Genomic DNA, 17,217 nt, shown 5'->3' with positions numbered 1-17,217 from the left:
GTCCTCTCTCACCCTCTGCCGACCCATTCCTTCGCTTTGACTCCCTCTCGTGACACCGCCATGCTCCTCGCAGCGCCCACGCGGCTGAACTTCATCGTCGTCGGACTCGTCATTACCACCTTTATCCTCTTCTATAGTTCCTTTCGTTCCCCTCGCCCCGAAGAGCAAGATGTCCTCGATTTTTCAGACGCGGACGCAGACACAGCCCGCACCATCCTCGAGTCTTCCCCAGAGCATCCCCCTGCCCGAACCACCCATGCCACCGAGACCACCCACCAATTTCTATCAGACGACATTACCTCTCGAGTGCAGAACCAGACGTTGGGCTTTCAAGAGATATACATGATTTCATTGCCCGACAGGTCGGACAAGCAGGATGCGTTTGCAATGCAAGCAGCCTTCTCCGACATCTCTTATAAGCAGGTGGACGGAGTGTATGGCCATGATGTTCCTGTGAAGGCGCTACCTCACGTATGTTGGATGGACCAAAACACTCTTGTGGATGATTGCTAAAACTTGAGCAGACTATGGGCCAAGAGTCCAATGTCATTGGATGTTGGCGCGCACATGTGAATGTCTACCAGAGAATGGTGCACGAAGGGATCTCGTCAGCGTTGATCTTTGAAGATGACGCTGATTGGGATGTCTCTCTGAAAGAGCAGCTGGTCCAGTTTGCCCAAGGCTCGAGATTCATAACCAATACTTCCGACGACGCATTTCCCCATTCTCCTTACGGACATGACTGGGACATATTGTGGATCGGACACTGCGGCACCTGGGTCTACCCTGAAGACAGCCGTCGATTCTTTGTCATTCCAGATGACCTTACCGTCCAACCCCCCGAAGCTCGTGTGGACAATGTCGACCAGCCCGACATGAGCCACTGGGAAAGCGGTCCTCATGGCAACAATCGCACACGGATAGTTTTCCATTCGGAAGGGGGTGTCTGTACGGCGGCCTACGCCATCTCCCAGAAAGGCGCGCGTAAGGCTCTCTATCATCTTTCCATGGTACCATACAACAGTCCGGTTGACTGGGGCCTGGCTGGCCTTTGTAAGAACAAAGAGTACGACTTTACCTGTGTATCACCGTGGCCGCAACTCGTTGGGGTTTCTCGACCTACGGCGAACACTGCCAAATGGAGCGACATCGGCTATGGGCCGGACTCGGAGAGAGTGGTTGAGCAAGGCAGATCCCTACATCTGGTCTATCCTGTGCGGCAAAACATCCTAAACTTTCTTCATGGAAAGACGATATTCAACAGCCTGTACCCCGACATTGCACCACCGATGAGTATCAAGGAAATCGGAAAGGCGGTCGGGCACACTGAAATCCTGGAATTTTCGGTCGGACCTTTTCAGAAGCCACCCGAAGAGGGTTGAAATGTTGGGGGGACTGCGTTTCGTCCTCGACCAAATGAGGACAACTGCAGCCAGACTTTTTACTCCACGGTCTAGAAAGCCCCGATCTAAAATTCGGTGACTACGAATGTCGAACGAAACAGCTCTGCCTAATTATCACGGCGAGGCTGAGTTACCGAGCCTGTTCGGTCAAATAGCATGAGCGACATCCCGCATCACCTGTTTCAAACCAGCCGTGTTAATGAATTTGGCGGAGTCTGTGCAAGATTCCAAAAACACGGCAATGTCCCCTGCCGCTCCCGCCTCCGGACTCGGCTGGAAACATGGTGTGGCCCAAGCTTGAAGCACACTAGACGCTGCAATGCCTGGTTGGTCATTGATTTACGCGGGACGCCGTGCGGAAATCTTGAAAAGTCTCCGTTAAATAGATGCTCGAGTCAAGGACTGGCCCAGGAGAATGTTTGGGGGCATAGCGGGTGAAACTTCTGCATTTTGTCTTTATAATCGAGCGATACCCCTGTTGGTTTAGACGCAGCAATTGCCATTCTACGGAGTACGAGGTCCTCAGTATTCTGCCAAGCACGTTTAGCCATGCTCTACGGCTTCTCTTCTGCATCTTCCCCCTCGCGAACGCGTACAGACGCGTTTAAGAATCTAGATCCGGGATCGAGTGATCGATCGGTAAACAACAAACTAGGCGGGATGAGTGTCTAGTCCATTCTTTGATTGGGACCTAGCCTGACATTACCCGAATGGCGAGTGCGAAAGAGCCCCCTTTGACGCAGGGATCAGGGATCAGGGATGAGGGTGGGAGATGGGAGATGGGACGACTCACTGTTGCGCAACCAAATGTCAGTGCCTGTTTTCTTTCTGGCGACAAAGAACAAGACAAGAGTTTCATGGTAGCAGCCTGACATGACCCCTTGTCCTCTAACACCTGCGAGTGCGTGTACCATGATTTTCCAAAATGTCAGCGCAAGCCACAGCTCCCCAAAAGTATTTCGCGGGGGCCGAGACCCCCTCGACCCCCAACCAGATTCAGAAAAAACCCAGGTACCCAGGCACCACATAGGCACCGATAGGCACCAAGCCAAGTCTTAGGCTCTTAGGCTCTTAGGCTCTTAGCCCACACTTGCCCCTGAATTTGTCCGACTCTGGAAAGATTAGACTTTGGCTTGAGATATGGCTGGACTCTTGGTCGCCTCCCTTGCTCAATGCTGCGCGCCAGCATCATTGGGAACATGTGTCAATTTTCGGGGGAGTCTGCAGTTGCTGTCCTGTACCAAGTACTCCATCCCCAGCTACGTTCTTTTGTCTGTACAGTCTGATGTTTCCAGCTGACCGACGCTCATTCAGCTGACCTCTCTTACTGCGTGCAAGCTTTTTTCTTCTTCTAAAGACCTGTGTGGCAGGAATACACACATCGTCATACTCCTTTCCTCCCCTCCTTCCGATCCTTTCTTCCAGTCCCTCCTTAAGCGATGGATTTGAGCCCCTCGTCTCGAAATGGAAACCCACTACAGCAGCTCTACGGATCGCGGCGGTCATTACGCTGGATTGTGTTCCTCGTGCTCGCAGCCCTCGCCATCATTTATATGACCGGATCGACCTATGAGCCTTATAGAGTGGCCAGCAGCGGCGACACCAGCGGCACCGGCCACAAGTCTTCGACGTCGGGGTACAAACATTCGCACAAGAAGCAGGCGAAAAACCTGAGTCCGGTGGATTTGATGAAGAGACCCATCTCCCGCGACCTGCAGACCATCCCCAAGCTGATACACCAGAGCTGGTCGTCAACCGAGCTACCGGCAAAATTCGGACGCTGGAGCTCGACATGCAGGGAGCAACATCCTGATTGGGAATGGGTGCTGTGGACAGATGAGGACAATGAAGAGTTGGTCAGGACACATTTCCCATGGCTGTTGAAGACATACCTGGGCCTGCCCAGTGTCATCTACCGCGCGGATTTGGTGCGAAACCTCTACATGTATATGTACGGAGGGTGAGTATCTGGCAACGCAACTTCTTCATGACTGAGCTGATCGATGGATTTAGGGTCTACTCTGACTTGGACGTGGAATGCCTCCGGCCTGTTGATGAACTATTTGCCAAATACAACGTGACGACCGCTTCACACGCCAAACCGAAACCGCAATCCGCACAGAACATGCAGAAGAGTGGCCGAAAAGCCTTCTTCGGCAGAATGGGCACGGACCATGGCTCCTCCAACTCGATTCCCAACGCCTGGATGGCGTCGACGCCGGGCCACCCCTTTTTCCTGATCGTGCTCGAGTCTGTCATGAAGAGGATGACTGAAGAAGGTGACATGGAGAACGTCGAGGGTATCACGGGCCCCGGAAAGCTCTACGACATGATCAACGAATACCGTCAGCCCGACAGCAAATGGGCGGGAGAAGCCCTCGACAAGCATGTGTCCAAGAATCCGACCGCCAAGCAATTCAACCCGCGCAAGGGATTGAAACATTCCATCGAGGTGCTGCCCTTCCAGTATATCTACCCGTACTCGTGGGAACGAGACGGCGAGGCATACCGAGAGTTTTGCTGGGCCACCAAGGAGGAATTCAACGCCGAGAGATGCAAACAGCTGCTTGCGACCGACCATTGGCCGAGTTATACCATTACTTACTGGAGCCATACTTGGACGAATAACGGCCACGACGATGGCAATGTACAGAAGCTTGAAATATCAGATCAATGAGGTCACAGGGGGAGACGGGCAGTGATGGAAATGCGACCCGGAGTTGGGAATGTCTGATGAAGGTTTATCCCAGACCAGGATTTCTGGAGTACAAAAAGAGATGTTGGGTTATTTTCTTTGGGCCAATTTTGTTTTAACGAGATGCATAGACGAGAGTGCTTCGGGCCAGGCTTTGCTCGTGATTTGGCGCGGCGTCGGGGGAATGAAAGGAGGGATCATTTATCCATATCTTGTGTATACCAGTTGATCTTTCTTTGGCCAGAATTAGAGGCGACAGTCCGTGGTTGGTCTTGGTGTCAGATAGAAAAACGATAATGAATGGACAACAGATCTATAGACCTTTTGTGCCTGCCATCTCTGGTTTGGACTGGTATAGCGGGAGTTAGTTATGAGTTGGGTGGCGGTCTGACGGCTATATATGATCTCGCCTCCGATCGCCCTAATCTACCCCATCGTGCTCCACCTCAACAACTCCCCCAATTGGTGATAACCACCGTGTACAAGGCACATGATGGGACGATATGGATTCCTGGCCAATAAGTCGGACCAAACCTGACCTGCCACTGTACATATATTTCGGGGACATAACTCATGCTGCTTTATTCTTCGCATATCTGGCGCCGGCCAACCTGAGATCTGATATGAAAGATTTGCTCCAGGCCACACTGCAAGCGCCTAGGTTAGCCAAATTGCTCCGAGGTAAGGGGACCCAAAGTATGCTGCAGGTGGTTGAGGGGGGTTATTCTGGCCCTTACCTTGAATTCCGAAGGACGTATTCCTCGGATCTCTTCTGGTTGGCACTCCGTTCGTTCGCTTCCATGGTAACGGCGCGATGCAAGGCCTCCACGGTGCCGTCAATGTCCCAGGGGTTGAACAGGACGCTTCCACGCAACTGCTCGGCGGCGCCGGCAAACTCGGAGAGCAGGAGCACACCCTTCCTCTCCCTTTGGGTGGCAACGTACTCGTAAGAGACGAGATTCATCCCGTCGCGGATGGACGAGACAAAACAGATGTCCGAGGCGGCGTACATGGTCATGAGCTGGTCAAATGGCACGCTTTGATGTAAGAGGTGAACGGGTTTGTAGTCATTAGATCCTTTTGCTTAAGAGTTAGCCCGCCAAGGCCCAGCGGATCTGGGGGGGATTTCTGGGACTCTCTCCCAACCTATCCAGACTTACCGTATTTCCTGTTCAAGGCCTCGACTTGCTGGTGAATCTTGGTCGCGAGATCCTTGTAATCTTGGACGCTTTGCCTGCTCGGGACGGCAACCTGGATCATACTGATTTGTCCGACGAACTGGGTATGGACGTCCAAGAAACGCTCCATCGCAGCGATCTTCTGCGGGATGCCTTTTGTGTAGTCCAGCCGGTCGACGCCGATGATCAACTTGCAGACGTTGTATCTCCTTCGGAGGTCTCTTATTTGTCCCTTGATCGACTCGCATTCCATGTGCCCGAGGAATTTGGGCACGTTGATCCCGATTGGATGGACTCCGAGGTTGACGAAATTCCCGTATCTTTCGATGCCATTGGGAGACTCGTCAAAGTTCCTTTCATCAACGTCAGCCTCATGATGAGTTGGTCAAGAAGTTTGGAGGGAGGTGTCTCTCTCTCTCACAGATAGTCACAGCAGGTCCGAGCAAAGTTTTGGGCGTACGTCTGCGTGTGGAAGCCGATCGTCTTGCAGCGCAGGACTCCTTCGAGGATCATGTCCCACACTGGAAGTGTCTTGAACATGTCTCCACTAGGGAAGGGGGTATGCAGGAAGAAGCCAATCGAGACCCTTTTACTTAGCTTCATGGCTGCTTCGGAAAGCATCAGAGGCAAGAGCATGAGGTGGTAGTCGTGGATCCATACAAGATCCCCGTCTGTGACTTCGGTGGCGAGTTTCTCCGCAAAAAGTTGATTGACTTTATGGTAAGCTTTCCACTCGCCTTGACAAAATCGGATTGCGTTGGATTGATAGTGGAGTAAAGGCCAGAGGGTGGAGTCTGTCAAAAGTGTCAACCACTTAGCTACCTAATATGGGCCCTCATGGTTTTTGACTGCAGACGACTTACTTGAAAACCCATTGTAATAGGCTTCAGCCAGACTTTCATCAAGCGGAACTGGGACAGCATTGTGTTTCTCCCGTAAGGCTTGGGTGATGGGTTTTTCCTCGTCCAAAGGTATTTGCATGCCAGGCCAGCCGTACCAGAGCATATTTTCAAATTCCCCTTCGACTCCACTCATACCTGTGACGAGGCCCCCGGAAGATTCTTTGAAGCTGTGATTCCCATCTCCATCTCTCTCGATGGTGACGGGTAATCTGTTGGATACCACAATCAAACGTTGGCCCGTAGGTGCATCCTTGGGCAGGAGAGCATCCGGACTTGGAGGGGGGGTCTGCATAATAGCGATTTTGAGATGACGGCTGTTGGACTAGCTTGACGGGGCCGTATCAAAGTCGAACAGATTGAGACAGATATATCTATATGGAATAGAGTGGAGATTGATACCATCGATTGAAAGAGGTCAAGGTTGGACCTATATATCAACACACGCCATGCTCCACATTCAAAGCAGGTTACTGATTCGTGGGACAGGACACGCCATGCTTCACATCCCAAGCGGGTTGCTGATTCGTGGGACGAGAAACGCCGGTAAATGAATGGAAAAATACATGGACGCTGTGAGCATCAGCGCTTACCGGAACGATCTTCCACATAGAAAAGACAAACGGTCGTCAGAGGACAGCCAATCGACTGTGTTGTGAGCGGGTGAAATGCACATGCCATCTGTAAGATTACTGCTTGTCGTAGCTCAGGGTGAGAACCACAGTAATCCTGACTTCTCCACTAGCCTGATGAGGCCTAAACTGATAGCCCTAAAGATAGTCGGATGTTCGTCAGGCAGGACTCTGAGGTATGACGTTGATCGAACCAGTAGGCATGCGTTGACAATCCATCTACGCTATGCCCATAATGCCTCGTATGGTAGAGGTCCCGACTCTGCTTCCACGTGGAGAAGAGGGTTGTTGTTCATTGGAAAGCACAAGCGACCATGGCGAGGGTCGGGAATGAGGATTTACATAGTAGCGCCGCCGAGGTCAGGAACGTTTCCTGTGGTGCGGCTGGAACAGGTAGAGATCTACTGAGGACCAGGGTTTACATGTACTACTGTATGTCATCTTGGCATCACTCGGATAGGAATGACCGTGGGATGTCAGGCCAAGCTTTCCGAGGGGTGGCGTCGGAGCATCCTCGCCTACATGGACGGTTTTCCCTGGCTCGGCCAAACGTCCAGTTCCACCATTAGACTTTCCAACCCCGCTGGGCCGCGATGTTCAAAAGCTAATGTGACGACATCAGGCAGCTCGCGATCTGTGAGCGAATGTCCGCCAGGCCATCCGATCAGTCGTAGCGGTGGCATCAAGGAATGCTCAAATATGGCCTATCGACGGTGGCTCCCAGTCTGGAGCTGGTCGACCTTGCCATGCTCCAAGCGCTTTCACAGAAGACTGCCTGAAAAGATTTCTCTATCACCTACCTAGGCCTTACCAATGGATTCGAACAGAGAAAGAGCTTCGCCAAACAGAGTCCGTCGGCCTGCCGCTCGTAAGACGGCCAACGCATGCCTCCCGTGTAAATTGAAAAGGACAAAGGTTCGAAGGCCACCCCAAGATGCCCATCTCTGCCACTGACAGTATTACACAAGTGCACAGGCCAGCCAGGCCCTTGCCGAGCTTGCAGGAAAAGTGACCGGTACTGTCATTTCGACTTGAAGCTCGATGCAAGAAGGAGGGCTCCATGCGGACCCTCGGCTGCACATCGGCAACAACAGTTTCTACTTGAAAGTCTGCTTCGAAGCATCAAGTTCAACGACAATGACATGGTGCAAGGGCTTGTTGAGGCAATCAGGAATGATAACTCGCCTCCGAAAGTGGCCAATACACTCCAAAGTAACATCCAAGCTGTGCACGAAGAGGGCGAATTGACCAAGCAGGACATTAGCGACACTGATATGATCACCCTTGTGTTGAAATGTCTCTCTTGCCCTCCGCCACGGTCCCGTAAGGACAGTACAAGCACCGTGGACAGCACGAGCACCACGGACAGCAAGAGCAGCATGGACAGCACGAGCACCATTGACAGCACGAGCACCATTGACAGCACGAGCACCATTGACAGCACGAGCACCATTGACAGCACGAGCACCACTGACAGCAAGAGCAGCATGGACAGCACGAGCACCATGGTCAGCACGAGCAGCAGCGCGACGGCGTATGATATTCTTTGGCAGCCTCCAAGCACGCCCTCGAAACTGTTGTCTGTTTCTTCGGCTGCCAATGGAGATGTATCTTTTGAAGATACGTTCCCTCTTCAAACTCAATGCAACAATGTTGACGCAGAGCAATACAAACCGGAACTTGCATCTCATATCGCAGGTGATGAATCAATGTTTCCATTGAATACGTTTGACGTATGTGAAACCCTGGTTGAGAAGTACTCATTCATGTCATGTGGGACGCAGCTAAACTCTAAGCAGTCGTCACACCTTTCTTTATACTCAACAAGCTTCGACAGCTGCGTCGATATGACCTATGACGATGATCAATCTACTGTGACAGCCACTTTCGAGGACGGAACAGAAGCCACAGAGATCGCATCTCTACCGACAATCGACTCTCCCCAAACCGATCTCGAAATGCAAATGGCGATATACGAAAACGATAGTCAGAATTGTGGCTCTTCGGAATCAGAAACATCGAAATTTGGCAAACTCAAAGGGAGCTGGTCATTTATGGAAGGCTTGAATTGTTCGATATCGCCGCTACGAACATTTACATTGCCTTTGATATATCCTGGCGATCCCATAAACGACATCGTCCTTGGCTTCCGAGATAAAGCTCGAGATCTGCTGAGGTCTGGTAGTTCTTTGCAGTCGGTCATGGGATCTGGACTCACGGATGTGGAGTTGCTATTTCGAACGAGGCAACCCGATGAAGAATGGAATGTGCCTGGTTGGGCGTGTGAGGTAGGACTCACTGAATTGGCATCTCTACACCGTCTCCACAAAATGGTTCACATGGCTAACTCTCTTTCTTTTTTTAGATGACGTGGGGTCTGCAAGGTCTGCAAGGTCTTGATGTGAATGTAAAGCTCGCTGAAGTCTTTATGCGAGTCCGATTTATGAGGTGGCTCATCCTTCCCAACGAGGAAACGTTTGCTGGTATCCCGGGTATCCTGAGACCGACGACGGCACAAATGCGATTTCCCCACTCGGTGGCAATAGATTTTGTCCCAATACCGACGGTTCGGAATAGCCTAATCCGGAGACTTCAGGACTGGCAAACACCCTTGAGCAGGTCCAAGTATACCTGCAATTGGGATGAGAGCCTCGGTCCGGCCATCATTGCTGATCCTGCCACCGGACGGCGACATTTGAGCGCACAATTCGAAAAGCACATTTGCATCTATCAAAATTGGAGCGCGGGCAGAAGCATTCTCGACACCTGGCCAGAGCTATGGGGAGAGATGAAATTGGACTGAAGCTGCATAGGCTGTTGTCACATTCGTCCAGAGTTCTTGTATCATGCGAATACTGCACTCGGCGCGATTTTGCTCCGCTCCCCAGACGCAGAACGAGACTTTATTTTCCTAATTGGGGAATTTTCTGTAACGATCAATCCGCGGAGATAGAGCCAGCCGCCGAGGCCGCCTCCAAGATAGCACTAGCTTCCTCAGGGTGGACCAGGGCAAGGAGTGTTGAATAGCACAAGACTATACAACTGGTGTGATTGGGGGTTCGCAACTGATAAAACGGGGCAATGAGGGCACTCGTGCAGAAGCACGCCATCGTCTCGCAGAGATAGAAAGGTCAATGATATGCAGGAGCAGACCCTGTGACATAAATGGCTGATGCTCAAAGAAATTTCGAGATAGCTATATCGGACTAACGCGGTCACCGGCAGGATTGGAGCCCGCGGACATGCAGAGTATAGTGATCAAGATTGGGCATTCGAGGGCTTGCATTTGTGGTGCGCCCTTCCAACGAATACCAGAAGCTGGGAATGCTTCCCACTGTCTAACGTCGCGAGAACACCTATTCAGAGACCGGAGATTTGGGCCGAAGGCGTGGTCTGAGGTCGACGACTCTTCGTTTGAATGTCAGGCTGACTGCTACGAGTGCATTTTGCCCGACGCTTTTGATTCGCCGCAAACTGCTCCTGGATGGCGGATTATGTAGTTTGCACATGGCGGGTATGGCGGGGAATACGGGCGCTCCAAACCACGGGTCCAACGACAGGGAAAAGCAGGGGTTCTTCTTCACCTAGTGGCCAATAGTGACGAGCGGAACATGAGCGGCGATTGAGTGCCGTCTTGGGGATGCAAAGGGGATTTCCAGCACTTGCTCATTGGCGTCGAATGCGGGAGATACAAGAGCTAGCTTTCTTGCGCGAATTTTCATTGGGTCCGGCCTACTCACTAACTCGACACTGTAGGTTACACACAGATTGTCGAAGTCAACTTGCTGATGTGGAGATACAAGTCATTCCTCATATAGTTAATGACCAGCGGCGGGGAAAAACTAGAGGTTGGGAGTTATACCTCTTACAGTCTCACAAAACCAACGACGCTTTGGAAGCAGCTTAGAAACCTAAAACGAGTGGTCTCGACGTTCTTCTACGGCATCTCCCTATGGCAGGAGAGATGAAGTGGAGAGCCTTCGGAAGACACTTGCATGTGAAAGCTTTTGCTCCAAGTACGCCCAATCCATTTTGTGCCCGCGAGAGGCTTGATGCTTGATCATATCCCACGTTTTGGTTGGCTAAGGGTGACATCTGACCTACCCAGGCACCTAGGAGAGGTGTGGACAGACTCCACCTGACTTGTCATTTACAGAGTAACAGGGCATTGATCTCCTCTTCGCTCCATACCACCTCCTCCTCAGGGCGACGAGTTCGAGCTAAACCTAGGTCTCCACGCAGGATTTAGACCATATTATTCTGCCATCGGCAAACCAATGAAACTAATCGGACCGACTTGTGGCGCTGCTGCCCACCACGCACCTGCCTGATGGGGTGCAGGTGGTTAGCTGGCGCCCTGGCACCCTATGCCTTTTACTTTAGGAGATAGGCGAGACCCTGGTGCTCTCTAGGTATAGATAGGAAGGCAAACATCCAGAGAGTTTCTTCTGTGTCGTCGACATATTGGCAAGGGTCTTAGTCCACGGGTTCTGTTGCGAGCGCTGATTTCGACGTCCCTTGGATCAGCGTGCGGCCTTTCCTAGAGCATGGTTTGTGCTCCTTGGAGAGGGGTCGAGGATTTGCTCCAATTCAACGCGTCATATTCTTCATGCTTACGAAAAAGAACCCTGCATGGCATATGTGAGTCGAACCACCGGGGACCAATCGCATCTATTCCGATCTCGATTCTGTCAGTCATCCACTTTTGATTACCTTGTAGCTAAGACAGACGAGTGCTGAACCATCCCCGGTAATTTGTTCCTGCTGGTCCTCCTTGAACACAGTTATCTGATTGGTGGTCCCAAAGCGGTAAGACCAGGTTCTCAAGCATAGCCCTGTACCTGTATATTTGCCACCAAGCGCGGACCGACGTGCTCAGATGTTTTGCCACTAATAGCAATGGGCCATGGCACGCCTTATAAGTTAGGAGATCAAAATGAATATGAACATGGGCGGGTGCGGCTTGTTGCTCAATGCTTTCATAGACTCTTACGCAGTGTCCAATACCTCGGCCTTTCACTTAGGACAATCCCACTTCAACTTTTGAGTCAAGGGCATATTGCCCGAGCTCTTCCACAAACTCTCCGCAGATCTTCCATGACCTCTCCACAGGCTCTCTGCAGACTCTCTGCAGGCCAGGAGTTTCAGCAATTCAACTCGACTTACTCACATGAAACTACCTCCTCGTTCGTCTTCTGTAGCAAGAAGACCAAACCGTCATCTGTGTAATGATGCAACCAATGTCGTCTAAGACATGCGAACTGTGCAAACTCAGACACCAGAAATGCAGCAGAACAAGACCGACATGTGTCTACTGCCAGATCAGAGGCGTTGAGTGCATCTATCCAGACACACCAGCGAAGCAAGTCACTCGCCTCGCCACTCGTCCCCCAAGAGCGTCGTCGGACGTCGATGCGTCAGCCACAACATCAACAACGAGCAAAAGTCAACGAGTCCACGACACTGTTTTTGATTCTAAGGCTGCGAGCCAGCAAGTCAATTCATCACGAAATCCGGTACGTTGCCCATCCTTCAATCTCTGACTGTGCTAACTATTCGGAGGCCACTCTGAATTCGACGCCTGTAACCAACAAAGTCGTGATCGATACCCCCACCGAAACATCAAGCGACTTGTCAGCTCCAATCTGGCCTATAGAAACCGGGGCTTGTAAAGAAAGCTCTACGTCCTTTCTCCTTGACAGTCTGGCATCACTTTGGGCGGACAAGTCAAGTCTGGGCAAAGACCAAATTCTGAAAGGGAACAAATTCACAGAAGCCAGTACATTTACTCTGCCATCCTCTGCCATCTCAGCCCACAAAGGTCTCATCTCTTTAGATGAGCAGTTGCCCGACAAAGCTACTGCCACAGAATGGCTGAACACATTCTTGAGAGGGCCGAATATGTTATTCAGAATCTGTAACGAGACCGAGAGTTGGAGACTTCTGGATTCAATCTACATGAAAGAGGACATTGATGATCCGTCGAAATGTTCTATCTGGCTTCAGCTAGCTGCTGGTTGCCGATTCACGACGGGAACCGACGAGGAAAGCTATATTACCTTGTTTGAGAGTGGCCACCAGTACCTAGAATGGTGCATCGAGCAATCAGAAGAGGTAGATCCAGTCTGGGTTGTGCCTCCAATGCTGCTCAGTTGCCTCTATTTTATGGGCTCTAAACCAAAGACTTGTTGGCTTACCCTTGGTGCGGCGATACGGCTTGCTCAAGTGCATAGCCTAGATCGGGAAAAAGAATACTGCCCAAGGTTTTCAGAGGATGAATATGAGCGTTGGAGCCAAGTTTGGCGAGCCATGATCTTCTTCGATGCGTATGATGTTTCGCACTCAATTAACGTTACATTTACTCATCACTAACAGATGGCTATCCATCACACTTGGAAAACACCCACAAATCAGCCAGAAGACAACACAGGACTCATTTGTGAATGTAAGAAGGTCTCACGAAATCGGAATTGGATATGTCACTGATGAATCCAGATGTCTCTTGAAGAATTTGCCCTTCCTAACGCCAGCATCGAAGTCAACATTGCGAAATTAAGTGTTTTAATCTGCCGCTTTCTGGTAAGACTATGCCAGGGTAAAATGAGTTCCAAGACGCAAGAAGTATTCTTCCATGCGCTTGAAGAATGGGCCTCGAATCTACCACAAAATCTGCGCTACTTCCCAGATATGTACGACCCAGAAGCGTCACAAGCCGACGAAGTGGGCTCTGTAAGTAAGCATTCAAAGAGGAGAAGCAACTTGGAAACTAACCACACAAGCTTTACCTGGAAACATTCTACTTTGCATCCGTCATGACATTGACCAAGCCAGAGGTTTTTGCGTCATTGTCTACCAAGAGGCAACAAATCTCGTCGCACAGTAGACTCTTTTCTCAAGCATGGTATGATCACTCCAACTACCGAAATGCTTCCGCTAAGTTCCTCGTCTCTCCAGCGTTGATGCTTCCGCCCAGATCGGTCATTCAGCATCAAGGATACTTGAACGTGGCTTCCTCTTCAAGAGGTCCTGGCTCGTTACGTGAGTGTCTTTGCCGCATTGGATTGCATATTATTGCTAACAAGTTGCTTCCAGGACCATAGTATATCATGCTGGACTAGTGCTTGCCTTGAGTCTTTCGGTGCAAAAGACGTCCCTCCGCTACAATCTAAATTCTCCTGGAAGTCATCATCCGAAAAAGAAGGGCCTTGCGGCGGTCACGGATGTCCTGTCCTCCTGCGCCTCTCACAATCCTTTGGCCCGGCACAATCACGAAGTATTATGTTATTTTCGAGAGCTGATTGAGAGCTACGAAGGACTCGAAAATGTGAGCCCGAGCCATAGCAGCGGGCGCGAGCTCTTTGGGACACCTCACACGCAGGCCACACCACCGTCGTTCAGGGAATCGAGTATGGCTACCACAAGTCCTTCCTCTCTTTGGTGGCAGACATCATTGGATGGACTGACTTCAACATCTTCTCGATCGGACTCACACTCATCATATGGAATCCTGGCGGGACCTGACCAGGCTATTTCTGCACAGAACGAATTATCTGGATCTGCAGCCGCGAACTATCACCAAGGGTCAGTATTAGATCCAACATGCCTTGGATGGGCGACTCCATTGCCGAATAACGGATCGAATTATTCCTACTCCAACAAGCTAAGGTCACAGCCAGGCTCCACAAACCCTGGCCTAGAACATTACAAGCCATACATGGAGAACTTTTGGTCTGCCGAAGCATTCGACTTTGCACAACAAGCAGAAGCCCAGGGTGCTGTGCATAGTTGGGAGTTAGATAGTGGTGGTTGAATGCCTTATTTATGGTACGCATTCCAAGAATCACCGAGTGGGGGTACGGAACTGGTCCTTTTCGAAGATGTGAAAAACCGAATACGGAACCGAGAGGCTGGGGTATGGGACCACTCACAGGCTCAGGGCCGTGCTCATGCTGTTCAAGACACGTCTCAGGGCTCACCCAACCAAGCTCAGGACGGCACCGCCATACCTCCCGAATTCCTTAGTCATGGCTCAGTCAAATGGCGAGTTGCTCAGATCTAGCAACTCAAATGGAATGTACTGAGGTCAATTTTGGCCATAGTATAATAAAGAGCTATTTACCCCGATGTGTAACATAATCAAAAACGTGCCAACTGAGAGAATGAGCCGACAAGAACCTTCACGTCAAATACACAACAAGAACCTTCTTTTGTCGTCATACACTTGTTTTGTATTGTCTCCCAACAAACCGACCGATCATGGCGACCCAATCCTGCACACGTTGCATGTGGTATAGAGACCACTCAGAGAATGTACGTGAAGTCAAGGCTCTGATCTCCTTCCTTTTCATTGGTGGTAGCCCCTTCAGCAATCATCTTCGTCTTCTTGGCATTTCTCCTCCTGAGTAGGAACCAGCACGAGGCATAGAGAAACCCAGCGACGATTGTGAGACCAGCCGAAATGGAGTTGCCGGGGACGTATCGCGGACCTTGCTGACTTGGATATAGCTGTCCGGAAATAAGGTTCGACACGTTGGCTAGGCTGTAGGCAAAGGGCTGACCTATTGCACGCTTCGAGTCGGGTGCTAGGTTCGTTGTGATCCACGTTACGGCCAAAGTGGAAATGGGATAAAGCCCTGGTGAATGGTGAGAAGTGTCTATGGATGAATAGCCGACATGGACTCACCTATGACGAGGACAAACATGCCGGCATAGCCAACATCGGGGTTCTTGGACCACACACACATGAGATAGCCAATAGCGACAGGGACACAACATCCCACGATGAAATATGCTCGCTTTCGGAGCTTGTCCGAATAGTAGACCTGGACTGTAAGGGAGATGGCGCCAAGGACATAGACCGGGATGGTCATATAATTGACCTTGAGGGAAGCAAAGCTGCAAAACAGTCAACCAGAGAAGGTTTCCAAAGGCATCCAACACCAGAACTTACCCAAGGCCGTCGATGATGGTGGGTAAGAAGACTCCAAATCCGTTGATGGCAACCGACGAAGTGAAGAAGGCAAGACCAAGCATCCAAACAAAGGGGTCGGTCAGGGCGATCTTGATCCACTTGCGCTCGAACGTCTTTTCTCCTCGGATGATGTAGTCTCGCTCCTTTTTCATTCGCATAGTCTCCTTCTCTTCCTCGTTGAGAAACCATGCATTCTCGACCTCGCCTGGCAGGAAGACTAGACCAATACCGCAGATGACCACGGTGATACAGAACTCAATGATGAAGAGCCATCTCCACGCCGCGAGACCGTGCCGTGTTCCCATCGTTTGGACGGCGTACGCGAAGAGCCCGCCAAAAGCACCAGAGATACACTGGGCGAGGTTCGTAGTCATGATCCGCTTTCCTGCCAGCTCGCGCGGATAGATTGTTGAGAATAGGAAAGCGAATGCCTGTGCGAGACCGGCCTCGGCGGCATTCAGCAACATGCGACAGGCAATCGTCTGGCCGTACGTTTGGACGAACGCCGTCCCGAGCGTGCAGATGCTCCATAGGACGAACGCAGTTCCGATTGCCTTTTTGGCACCCCATCGCCGGGTGGCCAGGACCCAAGGAACTTCGAAGAGAACGGTACAGACGCTAGACAGCGTCTGGATGTTGCCGAACTGGCCGCCTTTTAGTCCGACATCTTTGTCAAAGCCAAAGACACGGGCATTTCCAAGCTGTAGAATAATCAGCGAGATGATATAGATATACCTCACCACCAGCAGGCTACTCACGTTGTTGCGGTCAAGCGTAGACATGACAAGATAAATGACCGAGATTGGTACGACATAGATGTCAAACTTCCTGCGCACTGCTGCCTCCCGTGCGGGATCAATGTATAGGGTGGTGGTGGTGCCAAGGGCATGGTCTTCAGCAATGCTGGGGGTCTCAATCACTGTATCCTTGGCCATCTTCTCCATTTTCATGTCCATTTCTGAGTTAGGTTTGAGTGCAAGACTTGTCCGAGAGTATAGTTCACGATACCAAATAGACTGGCTTGTTGAAGGAGAATGAGTGACCAGCCCGTTGGAGTCGTCGCGACATTAAATACTCCATCGTCTTTCATGATGTCGCAGTAGAAGTGTCTCTTTGCACATATTCGTATCTGCTTTTGCTCAGGCAAAAGTTGATAAGACGTTAACAGTAGGTTGATCGACTATTATCGATAGATGATAGTATTAACCAGAACGGATCTCCGCCGACGCCCACAAATAATGACTAGATGTACTACCCCGGCAGTCAAATCAGCATCCAGCCTCCGTTATCAAACTCCCGCGCCTTTCGGGTTTTCCCGACGGCACGTCGCATTATCCCAATTTATCTAGCCCGCTCGCGCCACTTCTTACCAGACATCATTTTCTTAATCGTCTCTATACCGGAATTCTGGTGTCCAACGTATACAATGCGGCGCGTTG

The 17,217-nt window shown here is 50.9% G+C and overlaps 6 protein-coding genes across 6 annotated transcripts; 4 read left to right on the top strand and 2 right to left on the bottom strand.

The window, feature by feature from the left end:
• Positions 1-60: 60 nt before the first annotated feature.
• On the top strand, positions 61-1,382 carry Z520_08240 (uncharacterized protein; the record flags this gene model as incomplete). The annotated part of the gene is made up of 2 exons (XM_016778737.1): positions 61-471; positions 525-1,382. 2 exons carry the CDS (start codon positions 61-63, stop codon positions 1,380-1,382), a joined length of 1,269 nt encoding a protein of 422 aa, XP_016630108.1.
• A 1,460-nt stretch (positions 1,383-2,842) lies between these two features.
• Positions 2,843-4,080, top strand: Z520_08239 (uncharacterized protein; the record flags this gene model as incomplete). The annotated part of the gene is made up of 2 exons (XM_016778736.1): positions 2,843-3,363; positions 3,417-4,080. The coding sequence occupies 2 exons, from the start codon at positions 2,843-2,845 to the stop codon at positions 4,078-4,080; spliced, it is 1,185 nt and encodes a 394-aa protein (XP_016630107.1).
• Positions 4,081-4,831: 751 nt separating this feature from the next.
• On the bottom strand, positions 4,832-6,470 carry Z520_08238 (uncharacterized protein; the record flags this gene model as incomplete). The annotated part of the gene is made up of 4 exons (XM_016778735.1): positions 4,832-5,175; positions 5,259-5,629; positions 5,698-6,070; positions 6,140-6,470. The coding sequence occupies 4 exons, from the start codon at positions 6,468-6,470 to the stop codon at positions 4,832-4,834; spliced, it is 1,419 nt and encodes a 472-aa protein (XP_016630106.1).
• A 1,479-nt stretch (positions 6,471-7,949) lies between these two features.
• On the top strand, positions 7,950-9,610 carry Z520_08237 (uncharacterized protein; the record flags this gene model as incomplete). Its single annotated transcript, XM_016778734.1, has 2 exons — positions 7,950-9,095; positions 9,173-9,610. 2 exons carry the CDS (start codon positions 7,950-7,952, stop codon positions 9,608-9,610), a joined length of 1,584 nt encoding a protein of 527 aa, XP_016630105.1.
• A 2,437-nt stretch (positions 9,611-12,047) lies between these two features.
• Positions 12,048-14,617, top strand: Z520_08236 (uncharacterized protein; the record flags this gene model as incomplete). Its single annotated transcript, XM_016778733.1, has 7 exons — positions 12,048-12,323; positions 12,370-13,133; positions 13,183-13,252; positions 13,303-13,536; positions 13,587-13,708; positions 13,762-13,845; positions 13,900-14,617. The coding sequence occupies 7 exons, from the start codon at positions 12,048-12,050 to the stop codon at positions 14,615-14,617; spliced, it is 2,268 nt and encodes a 755-aa protein (XP_016630104.1).
• Positions 14,618-15,108: 491 nt separating this feature from the next.
• Positions 15,109-16,734, bottom strand: Z520_08235 (uncharacterized protein; the record flags this gene model as incomplete). The annotated part of the gene is made up of 4 exons (XM_016778732.1): positions 15,109-15,440; positions 15,491-15,702; positions 15,758-16,479; positions 16,537-16,734. The coding sequence occupies 4 exons, from the start codon at positions 16,732-16,734 to the stop codon at positions 15,109-15,111; spliced, it is 1,464 nt and encodes a 487-aa protein (XP_016630103.1).
• Between the last annotated feature and the right edge of the window lie 483 nt (positions 16,735-17,217).

This window comes from Fonsecaea multimorphosa (assembly GCF_000836435.1).
Source record: "Fonsecaea multimorphosa CBS 102226 unplaced genomic scaffold supercont1.18, whole genome shotgun sequence".
NCBI lineage: Eukaryota > Fungi > Ascomycota > Eurotiomycetes > Chaetothyriales > Herpotrichiellaceae > Fonsecaea > Fonsecaea multimorphosa.
The sequence above is the reverse complement of the archived record's forward strand: the minus strand, read 5'-3'. Positions and strand labels throughout refer to the sequence as shown.